General features: G+C 31.7%; 4 protein-coding genes across 4 annotated transcripts; 1 reads left to right on the top strand and 3 right to left on the bottom strand.

Annotated features, from left to right (window-relative positions):
• Positions 1-433: 433 nt before the first annotated feature.
• Positions 434-5728, bottom strand: LOC125834714 (uncharacterized). The gene is made up of 4 exons (XM_049513853.1): positions 5612-5728; positions 2626-4339; positions 1739-2093; positions 434-528 (listed from the first exon to the last, which is right to left on the bottom strand). The coding sequence occupies exons 2-3, from the start codon at positions 4304-4306 to the stop codon at positions 1747-1749; spliced, it is 2028 nt and encodes a 675-aa protein (XP_049369810.1). The 5' UTR covers positions 4307-4339; positions 5612-5728; the 3' UTR covers positions 434-528; positions 1739-1746.
• Positions 5729-7455: 1727 nt separating this feature from the next.
• Positions 7456-9748, bottom strand: LOC125834730 (non-specific lipid transfer protein GPI-anchored 7-like). Its single transcript, XM_049513877.1, has 3 exons — positions 9384-9748; positions 8552-8593; positions 7456-7704 (listed from the first exon to the last, which is right to left on the bottom strand). The coding sequence occupies exons 1-3, from the start codon at positions 9691-9693 to the stop codon at positions 7604-7606; spliced, it is 453 nt and encodes a 150-aa protein (XP_049369834.1). The 5' UTR covers positions 9694-9748; the 3' UTR covers positions 7456-7603.
• Positions 9749-14976: 5228 nt separating this feature from the next.
• On the top strand, positions 14977-15588 carry LOC125834727 (21 kDa protein-like). Its single transcript, XM_049513873.1, has one exon. It carries the CDS (start codon positions 14977-14979, stop codon positions 15586-15588), a length of 612 nt encoding a protein of 203 aa, XP_049369830.1.
• Positions 15589-19602: 4014 nt separating this feature from the next.
• Positions 19603-23829, bottom strand: LOC125834695 (hsp70-Hsp90 organizing protein 3-like). Its single transcript, XM_049513831.1, has 7 exons — positions 22912-23829; positions 21133-21421; positions 20966-21051; positions 20632-20855; positions 20303-20369; positions 20156-20215; positions 19603-19716 (listed from the first exon to the last, which is right to left on the bottom strand). The coding sequence occupies exons 1-7, from the start codon at positions 23827-23829 to the stop codon at positions 19603-19605; spliced, it is 1758 nt and encodes a 585-aa protein (XP_049369788.1).
• Between the last annotated feature and the right edge of the window lie 1742 nt (positions 23830-25571).

Below are 25571 nucleotides of genomic sequence, written 5' to 3'. Positions count from 1 at the left end.
CGTTTTATACTTTTCTCGGATGGCTCAATAGATTCTTCTCGTCTCCACTTTGGCACGTTGAAGCTGTAACCATTTTGCACCCTTTAAAGAACTCCAAATCAAAACATAGTTAGAAATAATAAGAGAAGCAATGACAAGAATCTTACACTTGATGATGGCGATTCGAGTGGTTGAGGTATTGTACAACACTCATATTTGTCTTTGTTCATTCAGCAGGTAAGGGATTGCGATAGCTTGTATGCTAACGTCACCCAAAGAGGAAGGAACAATAAAGAGGTCGGTGATATAGATTTTCCATCTATATTGAATCCCAACAAGTTGAGCAACGTACATACAGTGGATCTCAATCCCCTACGTGCCAAAAAAAAGAAAGAGTTTCGCTCGATTAGCCTTCCTGATGCACTGACAGGATTAGTAGAAAAACTTCAACAGATTACAGTCTTCCACTTTTGATCACTCACCACTTTCCCCTTCCTGAGCCGACCTCCCCTCAATGGGTTCTAATTCCTCAGAAAGTGTCTAACTAACCTTCAAAATAAAAGGTTGAAATTATCAAGAAGACACACATACTGGTCGCCTATGTTGCTCAGACTTTTCAAAAATATTGATAGGTGTGTGTCGCATAATTTGAAAAATTCAACACAAGTACGGCAATATTTTGAGAGTCCGAGCAACATAATTGGTTGCTATGAATGAGAATTCAACTGAAAATCATTTTCTTTGTTTTTTCATCGAAATTAGGGACTGAAAATCATATTCAATTGGTCAAAAACTGCCAAGAACAGAGAAAACACGAAAGAGACGGAAGAATGAGCGTCTTAAGTCATTAATCAAAATACATAAGAAAACATCAGTATTTATACACGAGAGGAATAATAAGAGATCAAAAGAAGCAAAACCATTCTACATTTAAAATAAATCCAACAAAATATTATATAACTAATGCTACTCATTATTCTAGGATCAATGTAGAATCTCTCTATTTAAATTTTACCACACAAACTACATATTTCCCATTTATGAATAGTGAATACTCTTTAACCACAATGGCAGCATAACAATAACTAGGGGTCGCAAAATGGTTAAAACAAAAAAAGTAAACATAAACATCTGATCTCGGCCCTTTGGACATGGGTTGGATAACTGACTTTTTAAAAATTAATCAAATATGGATGTTATCAATATTATCCACTATATCAAATATGACTTTTCATGAGTTCTTGTTTTTGGGAGTCTAAGCTTATGTTGGCTTTAAGCTTGTGTTCTTAGTCCGTATTAAATATGGGCGGGTCGTATATTGTATCCATTTTAACCTGCCCATATCCGATCCTACCTGCCCGTTTGTCATTCCTACCAACAATTAAGATCATGACATATGCAATACAACTATCCATCTGAAATAAGATTGTCTACACTCAAGTCATTGCAATTCATAATCCACAAGTATTTCACATTATAGATGAGCATATATGATTTGATATGGACTAGTGTTTTGACATGCATTTGTAAAAAGGGTATTTAGACATGGACTAGTGTTTTGACATGCATTTAACTTGAAAAAATATTGAATATTTGTGAGTGGTAAAGAAAAATTCACTTGAAAAAGTTCATCTTCAAATATTTTCCAATTAACAATTCCAATATATAACTAAACGCTATTTTGAAGTGAAAATTTTGTATTGACAAAATGGAGCTTAGTATTTCCATTTATAGATAAATTCACTAAATGAAGGAATACCTCTGCCTTCAAGGGGTGAAGTGTGCAAGTTGCAACCATGAATCATCCAAGTAAGTGCATGGCGCAACTTCAGCTTCAGTAGGCCATTCAGCACCAACATCTATTTCGTCGAAATTGATTGGCTTCCATTTGCCATCTTTACTTCTTATAAGTGCCCGTAACCAGAGATTGCAGTGCACGTAAACAAGATCATTGAATCTATCAAGCTCCAACCTTTCCCGTCTTTTTTCATGAACACCATCAAAAGTGCTCCAGTTCCATCTACACCAGTGAAGACTACAAGGTTGACTCAAAATCCGTATAGCAGCTCTCTGTAAAGTTGGAATTTCGTAGCCATAACCCGTCCACCAATCAGCTGAGGACACATAGGGCAGACTTTTAAATGCTAAGACAATTACAACAACAACATACCCAACCTTAAACTAGGCTTTCTTGCATAGTAGCCTACCTTTAGTCTGAGGTTCGCTACTTGCTAGCCTTGTAGTACTACAAAGTAGGGTTTGGGGAGGGTAGAGTATACTTAGACCTTACCCTTATCTCTGAGGTAGAGAGGCCATTTCCAATAGACCCTCGGCTCATGTAAAAAAAGTCCAATGTAGTCCCGAAAAGAAGTAACAGAAGTACAAGAAAAAACAGATAATAACAAACATAACAGATAGTAACAGAACGGAAACTACAACAAAATGATACGATTCAAAGGAGAAAATATGGAATCAACTAGAAATCTTGTTTCCTATAAGTTGATGGTACAATCAACCTATCGACTTCTCCCTACGCACTATGCCAGAGTTTATAGAATGATGTAGCTATGAATTAAACATGAGAACTACCTTCTAACATGCTAACAATATGCAAGTGCACTTCTGGCGTTGAAGAATTAATCGTACCTGGGGCATTCAGTGTCCTTCCCTTTATTGCAAATTCAGTCCCTAAAGCACCTTGCGCATTTATGTACATCGGATGCTCTTTAGTAATTTCTACTTTATCTTTATCCTCAGAAGCCATTTTCGTCATGGCTTCTTGAAAGCCATTCCTGATCCTTGCATCAATCTTAAAGCTCAAGTTGTAGAAAATGGAGGGATTAAGGAATGCTGCTGCTGCATGTAATGGGGATTGAAGAAGCATGCTCCATCTACTGTCAATTATATCCCAAATCGGCACAAATTTTTCATCAACGTCCTTATAAAATGCTTTAATGGAGAGCTTTGCTCTTTCGACTCCCTCGTACATATAGGCCATAGCAGGCATGTCTCCGTCGACAATTCTCAACAGTTTAAGTAGGGGTTCAGAAACCGTAACAGCTTCACGTGCAGATCTCCAGAATCTTTCAAGGCACAACAATGACTTTATGGCTTGGACTTCGGGGTGCCTACTATATATGGATGACAACCACTCTGCATGAGAGAACATGTGTTTCAAATTATCCTCTTGAACTACAAGGGCCCGTAAAGAGAGAAAAATTGCTACGAAGTTTGTAATTCTTGGTCGAACGAGGACAAACTCCCTTCCACCTGAAAATTTTCTCATCATATCTAGAATCCAGTCATTACTGTATATGTATTTTGTGATCATATTTGCCTCTTTAAGGACAACATTCACCCAGTCATGCTCGCTGAAATCCTCTAACATTTTATTGATACAGTGTGAAGCACACGGAGACCAGAACACCGAAGGGTACTTCTTCATGACAAGCCTTCCAGCATATATGTAACTAGCAGAACTATCTGTCATTACTTGGACGACATTTTTAACACCAATTTCCAGAACAACTGATTCAAGCAACCCGAATAGATAATGAGGATCATCTGCATGATCAGATACGTCTACGGACCTAAGGAACATTGTCCCTTTAGAACATGTCACAGAAAATACTACAAGGCATTTGGCCTTTCCGTCAGACCAGCAATCACATAAGATTGTGCAGCCTGTTTCCTTCCATTCATCCCTTAATCTCTTGTAACCGTCGTCGACATCGACTTTGACTTTCTCCAAAAGTTCAGTGCCCAATTCTTCAGTACATGGAGCTTTATACCCCGCTTCACACTCAAGAATAGCATCTACCATTTCCTGATAGTAAAAGGACTTTGCGACTGAAAAAGGAATTGCATTGTGGTAGAAAAACTCAGCAATCTTCTTATCAGCATTGTCCTGTTTCTGCTTTTGAACATCGTCAACTGCTGGCTGTGAACTAGAAGAACGGTGTGCTAACATAATGGACGGAGGACATGGACTACCATTCTGTCCACTAAATCCATCATGAGGAGGACGGATTCCACCGCTAGCTGAAGAGCTACTACTTTCCTGACCATTGGCAGCTTGATCCAATTTTGCTTTCTTAGGATTTTTCTGTTTTTTTGGATTGTTCAAAATACTTTTAATGTGGTCCCTTACCTCATTCGGGACTTGACCACATGGTACTATGTCTTTGTTTTTTATTTGAGCCAAATGGAACTTCATTCGGTAAACCCCTCCGCTGAACTCCCGCCGACAGTAGTTACATCTTACCTTCTGTCTAGTAGCATCAACAAGGACACAATGTTCCCAACAGGCATCTCTTCCTCTAACCATAGCTATAGACTATGCAAAAAAGATTTGTTTCCCCTGTACCAGCAATAATATTATAAATGACTTATGAACTAAAGCTCTCTACTTCATATCAAACTAGTACAAGAAGAAAATATTATCCCTGGACATAAAATGTGTAATCAGGTATGAAAGAATAATTCCACATCATTAAGATAAATGCTTGAAGCAAGGGATTGACAAGAATGTATGACATTACAATTACCAAGCAAAAAATACAACTTTTTTCCTTTTTTGTTTTTTTTGTTTTTTGAAGACCATGATGTTTGTATTAGCTTGCGCGCGGGATACCTACTACTCTCCAACAACACACGTACCGGTAACTCTGTCCACCAAATCTTGGATAGATGAGAAAAATCTCCTAGTGTTTTTGCCTCTGCTAACACACGTACTGATAACTCTGTCCAATAAGGTCTGTATAGATGTCCTAATGTTTTTGCCTACACTGAGATTTGAACCAAAGACCTCATGTTTTCCCTTTCTATTATGGAACGTTCAAAAATATTTGACACCATTCCAATATTAATGTTGTTTTGTATAGCTTTCAACAACAACAATAACAAGTCCATTGAAATCCCATTAGTCGAGTTTGGAGAGGATAGTACGTATCCAGACCTTACCCCTGCCTTGTAGAGATAAAAATGTTGTTTTCGATAGACCTCCGACTCAAGTAAACAATAACAGAAACTTTACGTAAAGGAAATACAATAGTGAAAAAGTCATGTAAAAAATAGTAAAGAAAAGATCCGCAGCAACAACAAATAATAATGATAATCAAACCAAACGAAACATCAAGTTATAACAAAATCCAAGAAAAAGATAGGAGAGTAATAATAATAATAATAATAATACTAACAAGTGAAACTAGACAACACACAACTACCTACTACCCTAAATACTCAATCTCCATATCCTGCTATCTAGAGTTATGTCCTCGATAAGAAGCAGGTATGACTTCTCTTGCTTTTAAATAGCTTTCATGACTTCAAATTCATTTGAGTACTCAAATTTAACTAACTTCTCAACTACTACCTACTTTTCTTCAACTTCTACATACAATGCAACCCAAAAGAAAAAGAACAATAACAACTACAAAATTCAAGGTAGTAGATCAATTTTTTTTAATTTAGCTCATAAATTATCAGTTTAACAAAGTTTTTTGAATTAATTAATGCTTTAACAAAAAAATTCACAACCTTATACACAAAGGGAAAAGATGAACTACTTTTTTAAATATTATAGCTTCTAGTTATAGAAGGATATAAAATATTTACCGGAGTAGAACTTTACCTGGTGGTTATTGTGGTTGTTGACGGTGGTCGGAGAAAAATCGGCGATGGCAATCCGAGGAAATGAAAGAATACGGCGATGAATTTGCTGTTACTCGCCCGGCCGATTTTTAGGGCGAGTTAGCGAGAAGATCGCTTCTTTGCCTTCTCACGTGAGCTCACGTGCTTCAGCTATTTGGGCTCTTCTACTTCTTTACTATTCGGGTCGGTGCTCCGGCCCATATTTTGTTGGGAAACTTACATAAATCTCACTAGTTTAAGAGTTAATTAATTACTTTAATAAACTTTAGTTTGTAATATAACGTATCTTATCAAATTTTGGTGCCTCCAGATACATGTATCTCGAATACATGGGGTCAGATTTAGGTGCAATTTGTTCGAGATACATTGCATCCAAGTGGATTCGCATGTATATGATATACATAGAAAATCCCACTCGTCTCCCTCGCCTCTCTCACATCTTGCTAGCTACTCTTTCATGAACATGTTATCCCAAATCCCTGAGAATCACTCTAGATACATACAATTACATGTATCTAATGTGTATCTAGTGTGATTCGCATGTATATGGAATACATACGAATCTTCTTTGCCTCCCTCCCCAATCTCGTTCGCCTTTCTCCATATTTTTGTGTATCTAATAGAAAAATACACGTATCTAAGTGTAATATACATATGAAACTCTTAATTAGTGGTAAGATACGTAATATTTTAAAAGTATATGTAATAATATAATATATGGTAGTGACGTATGTCTAATTATGTAGTTTTTCCTTTTTTTTACCTTATTTATAGTGATCTTTACACGAATAGTCTATCAAATTTATTGTTTAATCTTTCTAATCAATATATATAAATTATACGTTCATTATATATATATATATATATATATATATATATATATTCCAATTATTTAAATTTATTCAACTAAATGAGCAACTATTTAGATTAATTCTTAGAAAAAGTATCTAAATAATCATTTGTAGAACTGGCTATTTAAAAAATAGTTGAGGTTTCAAGGAGAATAATGAGCAAGAGATGAAAATGAACAGAGAAAGAGTTGATAATTTTTATTTCAAAAAAAGCATATTTTGAGAATTAGAATAGATTTGAAAAGATAAGTATTAAGTATAGCTATGAAAGACAAATACGAAGAAAAAATTTTTGAGGCAAATACGAATTCAAAAATTTGAGACTTGTAAGATTCTAAATACTGAATTCATTCCACTTGTATGAATTTGGATTCATGTTCATTATATGTTGAGTTTTTAATAGATTTTTCACAAATAAATTTTGTTTCTAGTTGAAAATAATGGATCCAAATAAATTTGTTGATGATATGTGGCATCTGCCTATGCAACATATTTTGTATCTCTTTCCTTTTAATTGTTTCTATTCAACTTGTATTTTGGAGTTGAGATGGATCCTTAAAATCCGCTTCCACAAAAAAAAATTATATTAAATATTTTAATATCAACATATCTTATATAGTCATAATTTAATTGAAATTCATTTGGATTGATTTGTCTTTTTCAAATTTAATAGTAGTGTAAAAGGGAATTCACAAACGAATTTGATCTTCTATGAGATTCTATAACATCGTTTGGCCGAACCTAAAGGCATTTGGACATGATTTGATTGAATTTGAAACCTCAACAAAGTCGTTCAAACATAACCTTTCGGTTATTAGATTTTTTTTCGAAAAATATCTCTCTTAATTAAGCATCTCACTTAATTAACACAATCATTTATTGAAGCGGTAATAAATAGTAAATTGCTTCTTATTTTTAAAAATGTCAAACATTTTGAAATAAGTTTAATTTGTCAAAAAGACTAGTAGGAATATTTAGAACATAAATAATAATTACGTATATTAAATGGTCTAAACAAAAATCCATACACCAAGAATGTAACACTAGACCAAAATTATAAAATAAAGTGAAACAAACAACAATACATGTAAACTCCAACATATGAACACAAATTAGTGCTTTTAAGCCAGCATCAAAGAAGCACAAATTACAAGAAAAAATGACATTCCACTCCATGTAAATTTGTTTACTCCATTGCTGCCATTGTTTCCACCTGGCGTGACTATAAATTATTTCATCAAAAAAAAATATTAGAAAAATATGTGAATTATGAAAGCTCTTCTAGTCTAGATATATAAGTAGAAAGTTTATATGACATACTTGATTAGAGCAAAATTTAAACGAGAAAGATTTAATTTTACTATTGTATACTAAAAACAAAGTAAAAATATATATTCATATAGTAAAATTCTATCGTTATACAGTGGTAATACCAAACTAAAGAAGGCAAGATGTGTATCTTTTACACATACATTTATCTGTTAAATTATTTGGTTTAGTGTAAATATTGAGTACGGATAAGTGATTACTTAAAAATACTATAAGAATTTATGGTCTTAAACATATTATGACACTATATTAATACACATTTTCAAAAGTTTTATTTTAAAATTATACATATCTGATAAATTTATATCATATAAACTGAAATGAGAAAAGAATATTCAATTGCATATAATATATTTCTTTCGTGAACCAAAAGAAAAAACTTTTTTTCTTATTTTCTTGTCCAACATTTGATATGACTATTGACTATTATTAATCATTAGTAGAACATTATTGAAAAGTGGAACAAGTAATTGAATACAGCTATTATGTCATTTTCAATATTGGTGTCCCAAAATTATATTAATTGAAACAAAGACCAAATCAATAGTCTAATTTTGAAGCAATTTAATTAACCATAAGTACTAAATATCTCATTGACTATAAAAAGGGACAATGTTCCATCATCAAGTAATAAATAAGATAATTTTGATATATATATATATAGGCCTTGTTTGGGATAATTAATTAATGAATATTTATTATTGGTAAGAAATAGAAAATAAAAAATTATTTTTAGTTACCTGGGGGTGGCAAGCCTTCAGAACTTGGACCTGGAGCACCACCTATATATAAACAAAAACAACTAATCAAAACACTAATAAAGCAGTATGTCTTAATATATGCGATGAGATGAATATGTTTCCTTATTTTTTTTAATAAAAAAATTCAAGTTTAAATAGAAAAATTTCTAATAAGAAATATTTTTTTCTTTTACTTGTCTTATACGATACGAATTCAAATTAGTCAAACTTCCATATCAATAATAAATTTCAGATTAGTTAGACTTTCATATGAATAATAAACCCGACTAATTTTGCCAAATATGGTGTATTCTATTCGAACTCATCAAGTCTTGTTGAGCTATGTGAAATGACTAAATTACGTTGAATTTAAAATTTTGATGACGAACAAATATGACATATATTATATAAAAATAATAATATTCTTAACAAGTATTAAATAAAAAACTAATAGTCTTTATGTTTGACAAATAATAACTACGAAAGAATTAGATCTTTATCATGTTTACCAAAAAATTGAGTTACAATTCTATGCATGAAGTAAGTAAAAATACTTAATTCAAGATGAAAATTTTATTATATTCACACAAAATAAAAGAACTTTGAAATTGAAAAATCTAGTAACGCAAGTAAATCAAAATTTATGTCAGGTAAGACTCAACTAAAAGTAAAGTGCTTTCCCATCAAAAACCTTTTATGTTCCTATATATAGAACTCGAACTCAAACTCAAACTCAAAACTTGTACAGGATAACGAAATCTCATCACATTCAGAGCCAAAAAAATAAGATAAATTTAGTTAATTAAAGTGAAAAAAGAAGATGATGAAATACCTGTAGTACAAGCACTAAGATCACCAGAAATATTACAAGCCTTAGGAAGTGCAAGTGCTTGAGTAATATTAATACCAAGTGAAGGCAGCAAAGTTGGATTTTCATACAATTTACACAAACAATCTAAATCATTTGTTATTGCGTCTCTCAATGGATCACAACACTCCGCAGGGGGACTCGATGCGTTAAGGTAAGGCGCACATGGCACTAATTTCGAGGCACACGACGGCGGCGTTGTTTGCGCCTCTGACGCAATTATCGCCGCCGTCAACGCAATCGAAATTAAAACAAACATTTTTGAAGAAAACATCCTTGCTTTTTTTTCTTTTTCACTAGTAATTTAATTTGGTTGTTTTCTTATTGTTGTTGTGTTGGAAATGTTTATTGGTATACTTATATAGGAGTGGTTGGTTTGGGTTTCTTTTACTAGTCAAAATATTTGTCTAAGTTTTCATATGTATATTCTTTAAGCAAAATATTTCCTCCGTTTTAAAGTAAGTGGAAAAAAAAAACAAGTCTCAAATCAATAAGTATCATTTTAGGATATCATATTTCATTTTTCTAATAGTGTTTAGTTTTTAAGAAACATTTATTAAATAAGGATAATTTAGTAAACTACATAGATTTCTTAATGAACGTGATTTTTGTTAAGATAACACTTATTTTAGGATAGAGAGAGTAATAGTTAGGAGGGGTATTTGACTATTTTGTCCTTATTTATATCTTAATATATAATATAAGATCTTTTCAAAAAACAATTATGATTGAGGAATAAAATGGAAAAATAACAATTATCTTTGTCTTTTAACTTCTAAATAACAAGTATTTTGAGATATAATAATTTTCAGAATTTAACATTATCCGAAGGCTAATTTCCGAAGTGTTATATTTACATAAATCCGCTTAATGGTAATTTGTGCCATACAAATAAAATTAATCGAGTTTTAAAGCAATACTATATGAGGTATTTATCGAATTCAACTTTAGTGCAAAGTCTTCGGTTTTCTACATGCATTTGGTCGCTATATCATATATAGCACGTCAAGTTAATTTATTTATGAAACTCAAATAGACTTTTCATAAGAAAAAGATAAAACAATCATTTTTGTTGGTTTGTTAATATATGTTTTTATCACCATACTTCTGCGTACTTTTACTATAGAAGAAAAAAGAAAATTATTTTATTTATTGATTAAACAAAACTTTAAAATATAAAAAGCAAAACAAAAAAAAAAAATGGTTTCGATATGGACACGTATTTTCTAGAATATTTCTTGTTCTATTTTCTTTTCTATTTGTGTTTTTCTAGAAGGATAACCTGGAATAAGAGAATTTTCGTATATTATTTTTAGTATAACTATTTGATATTCAATATTTACTAATTTCATTAATTTTAATTTATATTTCTTAGGGTCCATTACAAGAAAAAGACTTGTAACTATTGTATAATTTTCATACAAAATTATGCAATGATAGTTTGAAATGTAGGTGTGAAGAGTACTTAAAGAAGGACTCGGTTAGGTACTTGACTTGGTCAACTACATGGTATGATATTCTTTCTGATGTTTGTTCGATATTTATTATGGAGTTTGACTAATTCAAATTTGTATTAAAATTATTTAGATTGGTGGATAACATAATTAATTATTCTTTATCAAAAACGATTTCATACTCAAAAGTTAAATTTTAAATTTTTAATTAATAATAAAAAAAGTATTTATTATTCCGCAACATGATTTTTGATGGTGTGAATGGTATGATATGTTGACTTGAAAAGTAGTATACTCACTATAATAAGATAATACTATCTAAGAAAGTGAAAGGAAATTATTGTTGCTTTAGTGTCTTGTTTTCCTTGGAGACTTGCAATTATTTCTAGCCTTCACACCCTCAACTTCTTGCTTTTACTTTTATTTTACTAATAATTAATTAAAAACCAAAAATCTTTGCAAATTACATACAATAATAAAGGAGAAATTAATTTAATTACCCTTTCATTAAAAATATAGCCTATGTATATATAAGTATAGTCATGGTCATGTATAGTTAATGTAATAACTCATATACACCTATTAGGAGTTGTTAATATGTTTAGTCGAATAATCAGTTATGTAACTTTTCTTTTTAATATATAGTCAACAATATTCTGAGTAGTTTACGCGTACTTTCATATGTAATCAGATCACAAAACATCTATAACTATATATATATTTAAATGCTGAATAAAGTTAATTAATGACACTTGAATTGATTTTCATTTGTTTGACCAAGCTATTGATACCTAAACTTTCGAAGCTTCTCATAATTGACTTGTTAGGCCAGCCAAGAAACATGAATTAATTAGACCATGGCACTATGTAACAAACTAATGTTTGTATTGATTGTAAAAGAACTTAGAAGCTGATCCAAGAATAAAAGGAAAATAGAAAAGAGAGATTCTAGACTGTTATTATGAAAATAATTAATTAAAAGAAAATAACATAATCCATAGCATAATTCTAATGAGATAGTTCATCATCTATATAGGCATCTTTAGTGCACATGCTCATTCCTTTAACTCGGATCCCAAATGTAATTTGACAGTATATCAATTGGGTCCTGCCTCGTGGCTAGATTCGTAACATACTATTTTAGTATTATTGATTAAAAAAAATACGGAAAAGGGTCAAAATTACCCATGAACTATGTGAAATAGACCACTTATACCCTCCATTACATTTTGGGATCAAAAATACCCCCACAGTTATCCCAGGAGACCACAAATACCCTCAAGAGTTAACACCCAATTTTTTAGTGACGTGGCAAGCCACATGGGACTAATCCCTCCACCTAAGCATTGCCAACTAAGATTCACTACAAAAGAACTTGACTTTTAGTGGCGATAAAGTCGCCACAAAATCCCAAAATATTGCCACTAAAGGTTATGAGTGATTTTTAGTGGCGACTAAGGCTCCAACAACCATTTATAACCTTATTTTCAACAAAAAAATATGATAATTAATTTTCGATTGCGACCTAATTTTCTAAAATAAATAACTTGCAATATCCATATTAAAAACATCCAATATTATTACGAAAAATAAGCAAAATTATTTCTCGATTCAAATCTCCTACTATATATATATATTGCATCATTGTACATTTTATACATTTACATATGACATAAAAATAAAACATATAGTGTCTTCAAACTCCTACTTAATCGATATCATATTTGGTTTTTTAAAAACAATGAAGAAAAAAACACAAAATTAGAATTTAATGTTAAAAACTTTTAGTGACGATTTTCTGGGCTTTTGTGGCGACTGTTGTTGCCACTAAAGGTCTAGTTCTTTTGTAGTGAATCCTAGTTGGCAACGCTTAGGTGGAAGGATTAGTCTCACGTGGCTTGTCACGTCAACAAAAATTTGGGGTGTTAACTCTTGAGGGTATTTGTGGTCTCTTAGGATAACAGTAGAGGCATTTTTTATCCCAAAATGTAATGAAGGATATAAATGGTCTATTTCATATAGTTCGGGGGCAATTTTGACCCTTTTCCAAAAAAAATATAACTTACATAAATCTCATTATTATTAATGTGATCATAGAGTGAACACTTTTTAAATATTCACTCTCTTCCCAATCCTTTTTAAATGTGATCATAGTGTGAACACTTTTTAATGATTCTTTTTTATCATAATTATTTCATGTATCTTTTAAATATGTTAAATTATCAGTTATGGAAAGTATATTTTACGTAATTTTTGAAACTTAAAAGTTCTATATCCAAACGAGTAATATTTTTCGATATTATGCAGTTCTTCTATGTCCACGTACGTTGCTATATAGCTTTAATTGGGAAGCATTTTTATTTTTTGTAATATATAAGCATATTTAAATTATTTTACTGCAATAAACAAAAAACTGAATGATATATATATGGGGATTCAATTAAATTTAAATTTATATTAAGAAAAAATATATTTAGAAATAAAATATATTCTAACAAAGACAATTCTATACACCGTTTATTCATGAAAATAAAGTTTATAATACTTGAAATTAATTAATAATTAGTTGCTTCTTAAGATTAGTGTTACAGTTGTATTTCAAAAAACGAGGCACAGACCTTAATTAAATATAGGGACACTTGACATTTCTTGTCCTTTATTTATTTGTAGATTTGGAATTCGATTCTTCTGATATATAACTAAAAATACTTAATTTTTTATTTTATTAAAATTAGCATTGTTTTTGTTCCTTTTACATAGAAAAATATGTTAGATTTAGATTGTTTGAGAATTGTATTATCTTTAAATATAGTATAAAATCAACTTAATACATGTTTAATTAAACATTTTAATGGTTAATATATAATTCATTAATTTCAAAAGATTTACAAACGGAGGAAGCAAAAGTGCACATTGCATATGGAATTTATCGATATTTGAGGGACTAGAACCTTAATTATGAATATTTTAAATTTGGAAAAAGAAAAATATATCTTATTTAAATTTCACACTAATTTTGATTTATGAGATTGGTCGAAGCTTCCCTTCAAGATTTTGTCAATCTTGTGTTTAAATTTTTTGCAGGTACTTAATATTTTATGAGATTAGTTTAATTATTTAATTAATTTGCCTACTTCAGAGTTGACTACTAGCTAGTAACACTTGTTGCTTTATTTTTTGTTTAATCATTCGATATTCGTGATTTGCCTGACTAATATAAATTCGTACAGTAACAACTCTTACTATTGTGAGTGGCATTAGTGAATAGAAAAATGACGTCTTTTTTCAAGAAAAGTAAAAGAGAAAAAAAAAATCGAAAACACATAAGAAAATTTAATATATAGTATAAAAATAAGAAAAAACATGAATTATCAAATTTATATGGTGTAATTTTTCAGTAATGAAATATCGATAAATGCCAATTGGACAAGAGTTGTGCCACTAGGTTAGTTTATAGATAGATATTTATTACGTTACATTAAACTTTGTTACATGTCCATCTAAATTTTAGTTGTTGATAAGTTTGAGCCAAAAAAAATTAAAATTGTGAAGCTTCCTTCACATCTAAATATTGAATAGAAAAATGTCTTATTCTAGCTGGATTAAATTATAAAAACTCGAAAATCAAAAAGAAATAATAATTAAAATGTCAAACCTAAATGGTCATGATCAATATAAATTGTAATAGGTCGGTCCAGGATCCTTTCAATCTTTAATCAAAGATTTTGAGTTTGAGTTCATGATAATAACAAAAAAAATCTGTTGAAAGCAATACGTCAAGAAATAAATCCAACAATAAACTAATTCAAATGTAACCAGAGATCTCGAATTTGCTCAATTGACTATTACACAATACGATTTTTCAATAATGGAGAGATTTTGAATCCTCTTGCTTAATTATGGCTTCTCCACTAGGCACTAATTAAAATATATGTATTAATTGATTCTTTACCATATAATGTCAATTTGTATAATTGTTTTAGGTAAAACCCTAACTAATAACTCTTTTCAACTCTATATAAAGCTTACCCTTGGAATAGGATCTTGCACACACTCCACTTGAGTAAAGTCATTTCAAAATTTCCAAAATAGGATATATATATATGGCCAACCTTACTCTTCACTTCTTACTATTTTTCTTGTACTTTCATTGTATTCTCGCAATCATTACTGAGTCTGTCACGTCTCAAACTGATCCAAACACCACGAAGTTCATCGTGACCTCATGCAAAACAACGTTATACCCTACCATATGTGTTCAATCTCTCTCTGCCTACGCGAACACCATTCAACCAAACGATCAAGAACTAGCTCATGCAGCATTAACGGTGAGCTTATCGAAAGCTAAAATTGCTTCAACATACATTTCAAAGCTCACAAGAATGAGGGGCTTAAAGCCAAGAGAATTACAAGCTGCTAAAGATTGTTCATTCAACATGAATGATTGTGTTTATCAACTTGAACGATCGATCCCCGAGCTAGTGCAAAGTGGTAAATTAGCATCAAGAAGAGATGAATTTACTTGGCATGTTAGTAATGTTCAAACTTGGATTAGTGCTGCACTTACTGATCAAAATACTTGTCTTGATATGATTAATAATCCTTCTATGGATGGAAAAATTAAGGATTCAATTAGGGTTAGGGTTTTTGTTGCTTCACAAGTGACTAGTAATGCACTTGCTTTGGTTTATCAATTTGCAGAGAAACACTCATAAACTAAGTTGTTCGGACTATCCAAAAATATTACCGCACTCGTGTTCGATCCTTCAAAAATACACTATTTTTGGAGGATCCCACACACACCTGTCAACATTTTTGAAGAGTTTGAACAACATAGCTCATAAATTAGTGTCATCTTGCTAGCTAGTTTTTGGTATGTATTTTTAGGTGTTAAAAATAATTTTATAGATAAACAGTTATGTGTACGTACGTATGAATGTATTGAAATTGATAATAAGTAGTTGATATGTTTGGTTACAAAGTGTTGATAAGCACATTTTTTGCTAAATGACCATAATATCCTTGAAATTATTAACAAAAATAACAATACTTCTAATTTATATCATGCTTTTCTACGTACGTGCACGTTATGACTTTATGATGACCCCTTAGTTACATGTGACTCCGTCCCTGCTTGTAATATTTATTATTATTTTTCAAATCGAAACGTTTAATTTGAATTTCAAGACCACGACTCTCTTTTCTAACGATGGAATATTAAAAAAAGAACCATCCATCATGATTTGGATAAAAAATATCAAAGTTATTGATAACGTTGTCTATTGATTAGTTTAACCATTAATTTTTACCTACTCTAAAACTAAAAATGACTCGTTTGACATTATGCAAGTTGCATGATAAATAAATATATAATACACATCAGCTTGAATGTGTTTTGACTTCATTAATTCAATTTATATAATGTAGGAGATATAATTAAGTAAATTAATATCTACGTAATTAGTTTATAATAGTTTAAATTATAAGACGAGGAGCTCACATCAAGTTGTTTTAGTGAAGACTTTAAAGTTAAATTTTGTTGGGATAGATCATAATTTTTACATCTTTTGAGTTAGGTGGATTTTCACGTAAATAGTATGTGTTTTTAATTTTATCCGCACTTTATAGTTATTAATTTTCTAAACCAAAAACTCCTATAATAACATATTCTTTCAAAGAAAGTTAGATTAAGAAAATAAATTAAAAATATGATATGACTCAATTCACCTCTCTTGAGTTATAGATGCACTCAGACTAACAAAAGTCTTTTTTTCTTTGTTTTTGTGTTCGATATTTGATTAGAGGTCCAATTAATTGGAATTCGCACAAAGAAGTTTCACTTTGAAAGATATTGTAATTCTGAGAAAAAGACGATTTCATTTATATTTTTTTTAAAACAAGAATAAATGATTAAATTAAATAGTACATGCAAAAGGAGAAAAAAAAGTATGATAAAATGAAATAGCACATTCATTATTTTGATAGAGTATTTTTCCTTATCTGACTTTTCACCTTGTTGGGGTTTTCGAGCCTAAGGGATAGGTAGTGTGTTGGATCCATGTTACATATAAGTCCAATAATGTGTGAACATTGTGTGATGGGCTTAAGAGTAATATGGGCCAACAAATACTTCTCATATTGTCTAACTCATGGGTCATTTTCACTTTTGTCCCCAATTTTGTACTTTTTTTTAAATTCATGTCACTAGTAATAAATAATTTTTTTTATGGGATGTTGATTTATATTCTTATTTCATAATATATCATAAGTTATAGTCAATCATTAGGTATAAGGTCAATGGTTAAAGAGCAAAAAGTAAAGATTCTATCATTTAAAGGGCAAAAATTAAAGATCAGACCAGATCAGAGAAAAACGTACAATTTTATGCTAATTCACATATCAAGATAGAATAGGATAATTTAAAAGAATGGTCTAGAGGTGGTTGATCGTGAACTTTTGATCTTTTTTTTTTTTGGTGAGTTAACTTTCAAGTTTAACAAGTTTTGACCTTGAAAGTTTGCCTACGTCGAAAGTTCAAGACCATACATTTTCAAAGTTATTGAGTGTAATATCCTTAAAAAAGCATTGCTAGTCAATAAAATGTTGTTTCTAATAGATCATCGACTTAAAAAAAAAAGTTTCAAAACAGACTTGCAACAATTATTACTATTATTAAAATTTAAACTCATAAGGGTAAAAGAAGTAAATAAACAACTAATACGGCGTGGATGATGGATCAAGTTTTAATTAGTTTGATAATTATCTATAAAGATGTGAAATCTCATCTAAATAGTTTTATTTTGCAGTCAACCATATGTATATATAAAATTTCATTAGTTGTGTTTATTTTCAACAAATTGAAGACTTAATAACAAATTAACAATATAGTATTTGTAGTTTACAGAGTCTTTAATGAAGATTAATTAATGAGTTGTCATTGCTTGTTAATACAGTCTATCTCATTTCAAAGATCAACTTGACTATCAAGGCAACTTGTGTTTATATAACTACTCCCGTCTCAAATTATCTGTCATGTTTCTCTTTTACATGCGACAAAAGTTTATCAAAAACAATTTATTTACCTCATAAAGGTAAAAACAAAATCTGCGTACAATCTCACCATCTCAAACCTCACTCGTTGAATTACACTAGGTATACTATTATTGTTGTGTTTCTCTTTTACACATCTATAGAAAATATTAATTAGAATATTAACTTTTTAACGAACTAATTATTATTATATTTGGTCTTTTTTCAATATTTTTTCTCAAATTACAGGTACAAATTAATTCACCTTTAGCTGTAGCAATTGAATAAAGTGTCAGCTACATTAAATGTTTACATCTTTGATCAGAGGCATGATCCAATCCGCTAATCTCTGTAACATGTACATTTACATGTTATAATTTGAATTAGAATCACAACTTCTAAATTTTAACCATAAATTCTGATATAGTATTATTAATATTTTTTAAAATAAAATTTACATAATTGAAAACTAAATTAAAAAAAATATAATAAGTCACAAAAATTAATAATGTAAAAAAAATAAAGTCAAAGAAAATTTCATCAGACTATCGTAATTCAAACAATGTCATATAAATTGAGACGGGGTAATTGTTTATTCTTGGGATTTGAGATCTGTCTTGGTGGTTTATTATATTATTTTTTTCTTTCACTAAATATATTTGACAAATCATTTGCTTAGTTATTGGATTTATTATCTTATAAGATCCAATTTCCAGCTATGTCAATTTTTTCAAGTATAAATACACATCAAAACCATACAACTTATGATCATCAATAACACAAATTCTCTTATATATAATTGTCAGACTTTGGCAAAAATGATGAATAAAAAGCAGAATCTCACTGCTTTATTCTTTTTCATTTTTATTTTCATTCTTTTAAATTCTTCTTCTTCTTCTTTTTTGACAAATAATCATCATGAAGAATTACATCATGAAGAATTAGTGATGAATATTGAGATTAAAGAGGAAAAGGGTTGTGTTAAAGCTTGTATTCTTGAAAATGAGTGTAAAAATGAGAAAAATGATTATTATGTGTATCATGTTTGTATCGATATATGTATTAAGAGTTGTAGAGGGTATGGCAAAGAATTGCTTAGACATACTATTATATGAATATAGATTTTGGTTATGTATATGAAAAGGGATAGTGTAACGAATGAATTTTTATATTATCAGTGTATTTTACGTGCTAGTTATATGCAAGGGATATTGTAACGACCTTTAGGTATATAAAGTGTAACGAATTTTACGTTAAAGATTATAGGCCCATAGAGTAAAGTCAGAATTATTATGTCATTTAAAGTGAAGAGTAATTTAGCTTTGCAAAACTTTACCAACTATAAAAGTAAAACCAAATGCAGCTCAAACATGTATTCATTTTACGAGACGAACAACAATGCCTACGAAAAAAAATAGTACAGATTATCAAGACGAAGAACAATGTCTTGCGTAATCTGTACTATTTTATCCAGGAATACTGTACATTGTTGTTCAAAATAGTACAGATTATCAAGATTCAAGACGAATAGAAATGTTTAGCAACAATTTTTTTGACGTATTTACTTAAACGAGGAAAATCAGAGAACCAGAGAAAGAAATCTATGTGCAACAACACATCTAATTCATCAAAAGTATAAAAAAAAAAAAAGTTTCAAGAGCTATAGATGGACCATATCAAATAATTTGGCTATTTACGTATTATTTGACTTGAAGAATTCCTGCACTAATCAGCTTCTTGATTTTGTTCATGACAAGGGGGTTCTTCATATGTTTCTGAGCAGCTTTTGGGTTCTCCTGGAAATCACCTAGTACCTGCTCGTGAACACGACAACATTCCGATCACAAAAGGAAATACAATCGGTATTACAAGGGAAAAGGTTCAAATATACCCCTCTACCGTACATGATATCTTAATTGTACATCCTGTTATACTTTAGGCAATTCATACCCTTGCCGTTAGCAAATTTGCCTTTGCCTTTAAGGAATCTCCGGAATGGACAAGGCGAAGTCCACATGTCAAAAATACTTCGAGAGAAAGATCCAAATTTACCCCTTTACTTTTGACACTTGTTTAAAAGTACCTTGGCGGTATATTTCAGGTTGGAGCTCCATCAGGAGCAGGGTATGAATGACTCCAAAGTATAATGGAGGATAAGTTGAGATTTTTAGTACATGAGAGGAGTATTTTGATCTTCCTTAATCCATATTAAAGTCTAGAGAAACATCTATTCAGGATCAAATTTTATTTTACCTGTCCCATTACTGGATCGGTTAGAATGTTCTGAATTTCTGGGTCCTGCATTCCCTTGGCCTGCACAAGTAATTGGATATGCATGTAAGCATATAAAAGTTGTCTACGAGTAGAGAAAGATCATGGTATCATGAGAAGAAATTAAACCCGTCTCTCTTTGAGCTCCTCTGGAGTTAGATCGCCATGTGATGCCTTTTTCATTTGTTCTACACATCTGCAAAAAGGAGAACCACCATTCAAGTTACTAAATAAATCTATAGCACGCGTCACAATCAACTCCTGATTTAGAATCTTGCTCACAAAATCAACTCATCTAGGGCAACAACAGAACATCAAACTAATTCAAGCTTCAATGGTAAAATATGCTGAATGGATTCCTGTGGGAAGATGGACATAAGGTGTCCAGAAATAATGAAGCAATACCGAAGAAAATTCAGGTTAAAAATAAGATAAAAGTATTCGAAATATTTCTTTACCTCCTCACACCATCTAGCAGTTCTTGATTTTGAGGATCATACTTCAACCCCGCTTGGTAAGTTTCCATGGCATTTTCAAATTCTTTCATAAAGAACTGAACAGCACCCTTTCTAGTGTAACCCTTTGCAAACGTTGGATCAAGCTCGATGCACTTCTCTGCATCTTTAAGGCCCTCGGGCAGTGCACCTAACTTTGTGTAGCAGGCAGCCCTGTTGCTGTATGTCTAACATAAAGAACAAGATATATGCATCAATAATAGTTTCTAACAAAGGAATAGGCAAAGTCGAAGTCGCTAGATTCTACAGAGGAACAGAAGATGGATGAAGGCAATACCCTTGGATCTTTAGGATTCCTCCTTAACGATTCTGTATAACGCGAAACTGCCTCTGGATACTTCTGCTCTTTGAAAAACTGGTTACCTGTAATCAAAGCAAAGAAAGTTAATTCACAAATTAAGAAAGGATACAACTAAGAAAAAGCCGTAACAGCAAGAGAGGTACCTTTCTCACGCTCCTCATCAGCTACTTGTGGATCGAAATACTCTTGTTGTTCCAATTCTTTCTTCGCCTTCTCAGCCTCATTGAGTTTTTTCAGTGTCTCAGGGTTACGATGTTCAGTAAGAGCTTTCTGGAAAGTTTCAATTGCAGGTTCATAATCCTTTGAAATTTTTGCCATCTTCACAAGCGCAGTTCCCTTTCGAGTCAGAGCCCTTGCAATCATCTTATAGTCTGATCTGAGTTCCCTCCCCCTTTCAACAGCTTTGTCACAATCTTTCATGCAATCCTCATACTGAAATTAAGACAAACTAAAATAAGGAAGAGCTCTGATGGACTATTCATGACTTGAATAAAACCCATGCAGAAGGATACACAAGTTTATCATAGCACCACATCAGCAGAATGATAGGGTCTAAGCGCTAACCATGCCATAGTGGAAAAAGAGGATAAAATGAAATGCAATTATACATCACAACAGAGATGGAAACAAATCCTAAACAAAACAATTAACTCATATGCTTACTCGGAAACTCCTTTTCCTCTGCCCTGAACTTGTTTTCTTTTAATAAACTAGTAGTGGTCTTAGATGTTCACAAATCACCAAGTAGAACTCGTTACATTTTCTCCTAAAGTTAGTTTTAAGCTCATTTCAAAGTATATTAAACAAAAATAGATAGACAAGCCAGAACAAACGAGACCTGACCAAAAAAATCAATTAGTAAACTACTAATCCTTTTACAGAATTCATCGACATTTCATTTATTTTTCATGCAATAGCATCTAGATTACTGCACTACCAAAAAACTAATTTAATTAGAAAAGGCACATATATTCCTTTTTAGTTTTTAATGCACAACCAAAAAAGTAACTGAATTACAATGCACAATATATTGGACAGGGAGTTATTCCTTTTTAATTTCAGTCTCCTACTCTAGCCCTCTGTTCATATTTTTACTCTACCCAGTTTTCTTCTTATTTTACAATCTGCAATAAAATCTAATTCTGCAAACATACTCTTGGGTATCTACCTATTTTCTTTTCGGTGCTCTTCATAGCTACTTAGAAAGATAGTAGCACAAAAAGACAAATAAGAGAGCTCATTACCACTATCTTTATGTATCCAGCAATTCCTTTATCAATGAGAAAAGCAACAAACTTTTCTAGAAGTAGCAAATTTATACGAGCTTAGCATTCTATATGAGCTCACATTACCAGTTCCAAGCCCGAATTAAATCTAGAGGAGAGTCACACATAGTCTTGCCCCGCTAAAACTAGTCAATTCATAATTGCATTGGGACCTAATCTCCTAGGAATATATTGCTTGAACATAACTAGTTTGTTTGAGGCATAGTAGTTGTTGTGTCAAATACGCAGCATTAGAATAGCAGGATTTCTTCAAACAGATCATCATCATGCTCAAAATAAGGAAATAAGAAAAACAATCAACTACCAAGGGTTTGACTAGTAGTTAATCAAGGAGTTAAAACCATGAGGTCACAGGTTCGAAACTCATGTGAGGCAAAAAAAACTACTCCCTCAATTCCATTTCAATTTATTTATCTTACTTTTCTTTTTAGCCCGTTTCAAAGTTCTATATTTCTTAAACTCCATGTCAAGTAGAAGATTTCTTAAACTCCATGTCAAGTAGAAGAAACCAGACAAACAAATTGAGAAGTGTGAACGTTGGCCTGGATACCACGGTTAGCAAACAAACAACCAAAAAACAAGGAACTCCATAAACATACATTATATTATAACAGAGTAAAGAGTTCTACGTTATACCTTTCCCATCTCCAAGAACACAGCAGCGCGGTTAGTAAGAAAAGAAATATCAGCATCATCCAGCTCAATTGCCTTACTATAAAGCTGAACTGCATTCTCAAAATCCTTCTTCTTATACGCCACATTACCCGCCTCCTTCTCCTTCAGCACCAACACTTTCCTCTCCTTCAACTCCTTCTCCTCCTCTGACACTTCCACTGGTTCGGGCTGAGGTACGGGTTGTGCCTTGTACCCGGCCCGTTTCTCCTCTTTCACGGGCTCACTCTCTGCCCGTCTTTTCCTCTCCGGTGAACCTCCCGGCATCTTCACACCCTCCTCTGGCGTCCTAGTATCCCATTTCATCCCTAACAAAACTCCAAACGCTTGCATTACTCTCTGATCCTTCATATAAAAATTCAAATTGTTTGGATTCTTCTGTATATCCTGCATCATTCTTACAAAATCCTGTTGTTGCAAATACGTTCGGGTCCTCGGGTCACTGGTCAACTTAGCCCACATCTCCGGCCCGGAAAATGCATCACCAAACGAACTACTCGGACCTCGACCTCTACCTCGACCCTGACCCGACTGAGCATCCGAAAGCCCGGATTTCAACATTTCATTATTAGGATCAATTTTCAAACCCTTTCTATACGCTAAAACGGCGTCGTTATAGTTATTCAAACCTAAATAAGCAGCGCCAACCCGAGAATAACCTTTAGACCAATCCGGTTTCAGTTCAACGGTTTTCTCAGCGTCAATTAAGGCTTCGGAGAATTTGTTTAAGGAAGCGTAAGCTGCTGATCGGTTAGAGTAGAGAACGTGATTGTTAGGGGAGAGATTGATTGCTTCAGTGAAGTGTCGCACGGCGTCGGTGAAGTTACCGGCTGCGAATGCAGCGTTGCCTTTGGACTTAGCTTCGTCGGCGGCGGCGGCCATTGTTGCTTTTCTCCGGAGAGTTGTTGGTTTGTTCGTTCTTGTTCTAGAGAATTCGTTGTAACTGCACAGAAAGAAGATGAATTAGGGGCTTATATAGGGAGGTGGGGGGGGTGAAGGATGGAATTCGCGGCACATTTTAGGAGTACATTTTTTTTTTTAAAAATCTACACAAAAAGCCGTATATTCAAATATTTACTTTGTTTCGATTTATATGATATATTTTTTTTTCCATATATTATGTTTAATGAACTAAAATAATAATTTAAAATTATTATAGGAATTCTAAGTTGTGTAGTATTTTATTTACTTATTTCTAGTTACGATTTATTTTTCTTAGTCTTGATATCAAATGACGTGTTGGTATTAAGAAGGAAGGTATAATATTCTGACCCGAAAAGGAAGCTATTCTGTTTGACAAAGCTACCAAGCTTTGCAGGGAACTTTGCCTAAAATGCAACAAGTCGATTTAATATGGAGTGCAGTAATGCTATCTAAGTAGCGGATTATCGTCTGTATGGCATAACAAGAAAGGTTGCTCACAAAGGAAAGGTTAGTACACCTAAACATTTCCATTGATACCAAACAATGGTTGCTAATGTGAGGAGGACTAAGAAGAGACACAATTACACGTGTTTGCAGAATGTCGATATGTATATGAAGTCAGGAGCAAATTGAGTTCCTATAAAATTTATATCAGTTCGTTTTAAGAACCAACAATGTTAAACTTGTTGTATGCAAATTAAATACTCCCTCCATTTCATCTGTGAGACAATGTACATTCATCAAGAAAAACATTCAAGAACATAATTTTTCATTATTACCTTTTTGTTTATTCCCAAGTTATTCTTAAAAATAAAAAATAGTCATTACTTAAAATGTAAAACTTCATTAAAGGGAAAAACAAATATGAAAAAAAATTAAGACATTTATCTTGAACTTTATACAATAAAAAAAGATCCAAAATTAACTTATTATGGGATAGAAGTAGTAGTACACAATTTATTTCTGACAAAGTAGAGTAGTTAAGAGCCCATAATACAAAAGCCCATAATATTGGCCCACCCAGACCCATTAGCATCTTCTTCCTCCTGCAAGATGCATTTTCACAAAAAAAAATTAAGAAAAGAAAAAAAAGCTCGCATCGCCAAACAGCACCCACCTCTGTCAAAATCTTGAAACAGTGGACGGAATCGAATTGTATGTATTCCTTTTTCTTCTTACTCTCTCTGTAATTTTACGAAACCCCTTTTTTCCCCCATTGATTTTCATTGAATATCGTCTGAGTTATACTTAATTGTTTTGAGCTGTTTTCAGAGCATTTTTAATCATATTTTTTTTAGGTGAACTTGATTTGAACTCTTAAAGTTGGATGAATAGCTTACTTTTTGTATTTTGTTAGCACCCAAAATTACAATTTTATTGATAGATTTTTAATCTAATACTCCCTCTATCCCAATTTAGTTTGATTGTGCACGGAGTTTATGGAATAAATGAGAGATTTTTTAATTTTGTGGTCTTAAACTTGCCAAGTAGAAGGTTGAAATTGGAAAACTTACTAAATATAGAAAGGTATTATTTTCTATTGCATTCTTGTAATTTGTTATCCATAGAGTTACTTTTGTTGCTATTTTCTGAATTTGCATAATCCTCTTATATGAGTGATTAGGAATATGATTACTGAACTGTTTGTAGGACAAAATATGATTTTTTGATAGGGTTTGAATCCCTGGACTCCTTGATTA

Source organism: Solanum verrucosum, unplaced genomic scaffold, assembly GCF_900185275.1.
Source record: "Solanum verrucosum unplaced genomic scaffold, falcon-dt-bn FXZP01000149.1, whole genome shotgun sequence".
In the NCBI taxonomy this organism is placed as follows: domain Eukaryota; kingdom Viridiplantae; phylum Streptophyta; class Magnoliopsida; order Solanales; family Solanaceae; genus Solanum; species Solanum verrucosum.
Note: the sequence above shows the minus strand (reverse complement) of the source record. Positions and strands in the feature narration are given on the sequence as shown.

Coding starts and splice junctions, on each gene's coding strand:
- LOC125834714 (XM_049513853.1), bottom strand. CDS start 4,306: ATGGTTAGAGGAAGAGATGCCTGTTGGGAACATTGTGTCCTTGTTGAT. Junction 2,094..2,625: donor AAGGACACTGAATGCCCCAG/GTACGATTAATT, acceptor ATGTGTCCTCAG/CTGATTGGTGGACGGGTTAT.
- LOC125834730 (XM_049513877.1), bottom strand. CDS start 9,693: ATGTTTTCTTCAAAAATGTTTGTTTTAATTTCGATTGCGTTGACGGCG. Junction 8,594..9,383: donor TCTTAGTGCTTGTACTACAG/GTATTTCATCAT, acceptor GTTTATATATAG/GTGGTGCTCCAGGTCCAAGT. Junction 7,705..8,551: donor TGAAGGCTTGCCACCCCCAG/GTAACTAAAAAT, acceptor AATAATTTATAG/TCACGCCAGGTGGAAACAAT.
- LOC125834727 (XM_049513873.1), top strand. CDS start 14,977: ATGGCCAACCTTACTCTTCACTTCTTACTATTTTTCTTGTACTTTCAT.
- LOC125834695 (XM_049513831.1), bottom strand. CDS start 23,829: ATGGCCGCCGCCGCCGACGAAGCTAAGTCCAAAGGCAACGCTGCATTC. Junction 20,856..20,965: donor GGAATCCTAAAGATCCAAGG/GTATTGCCTTCA, acceptor TCTTTATGTTAG/ACATACAGCAACAGGGCTGC. Junction 19,717..20,155: donor CCGATCCAGTAATGGGACAG/GTAAAATAAAAT, acceptor GTTCACGAGCAG/GTACTAGGTGATTTCCAGGA.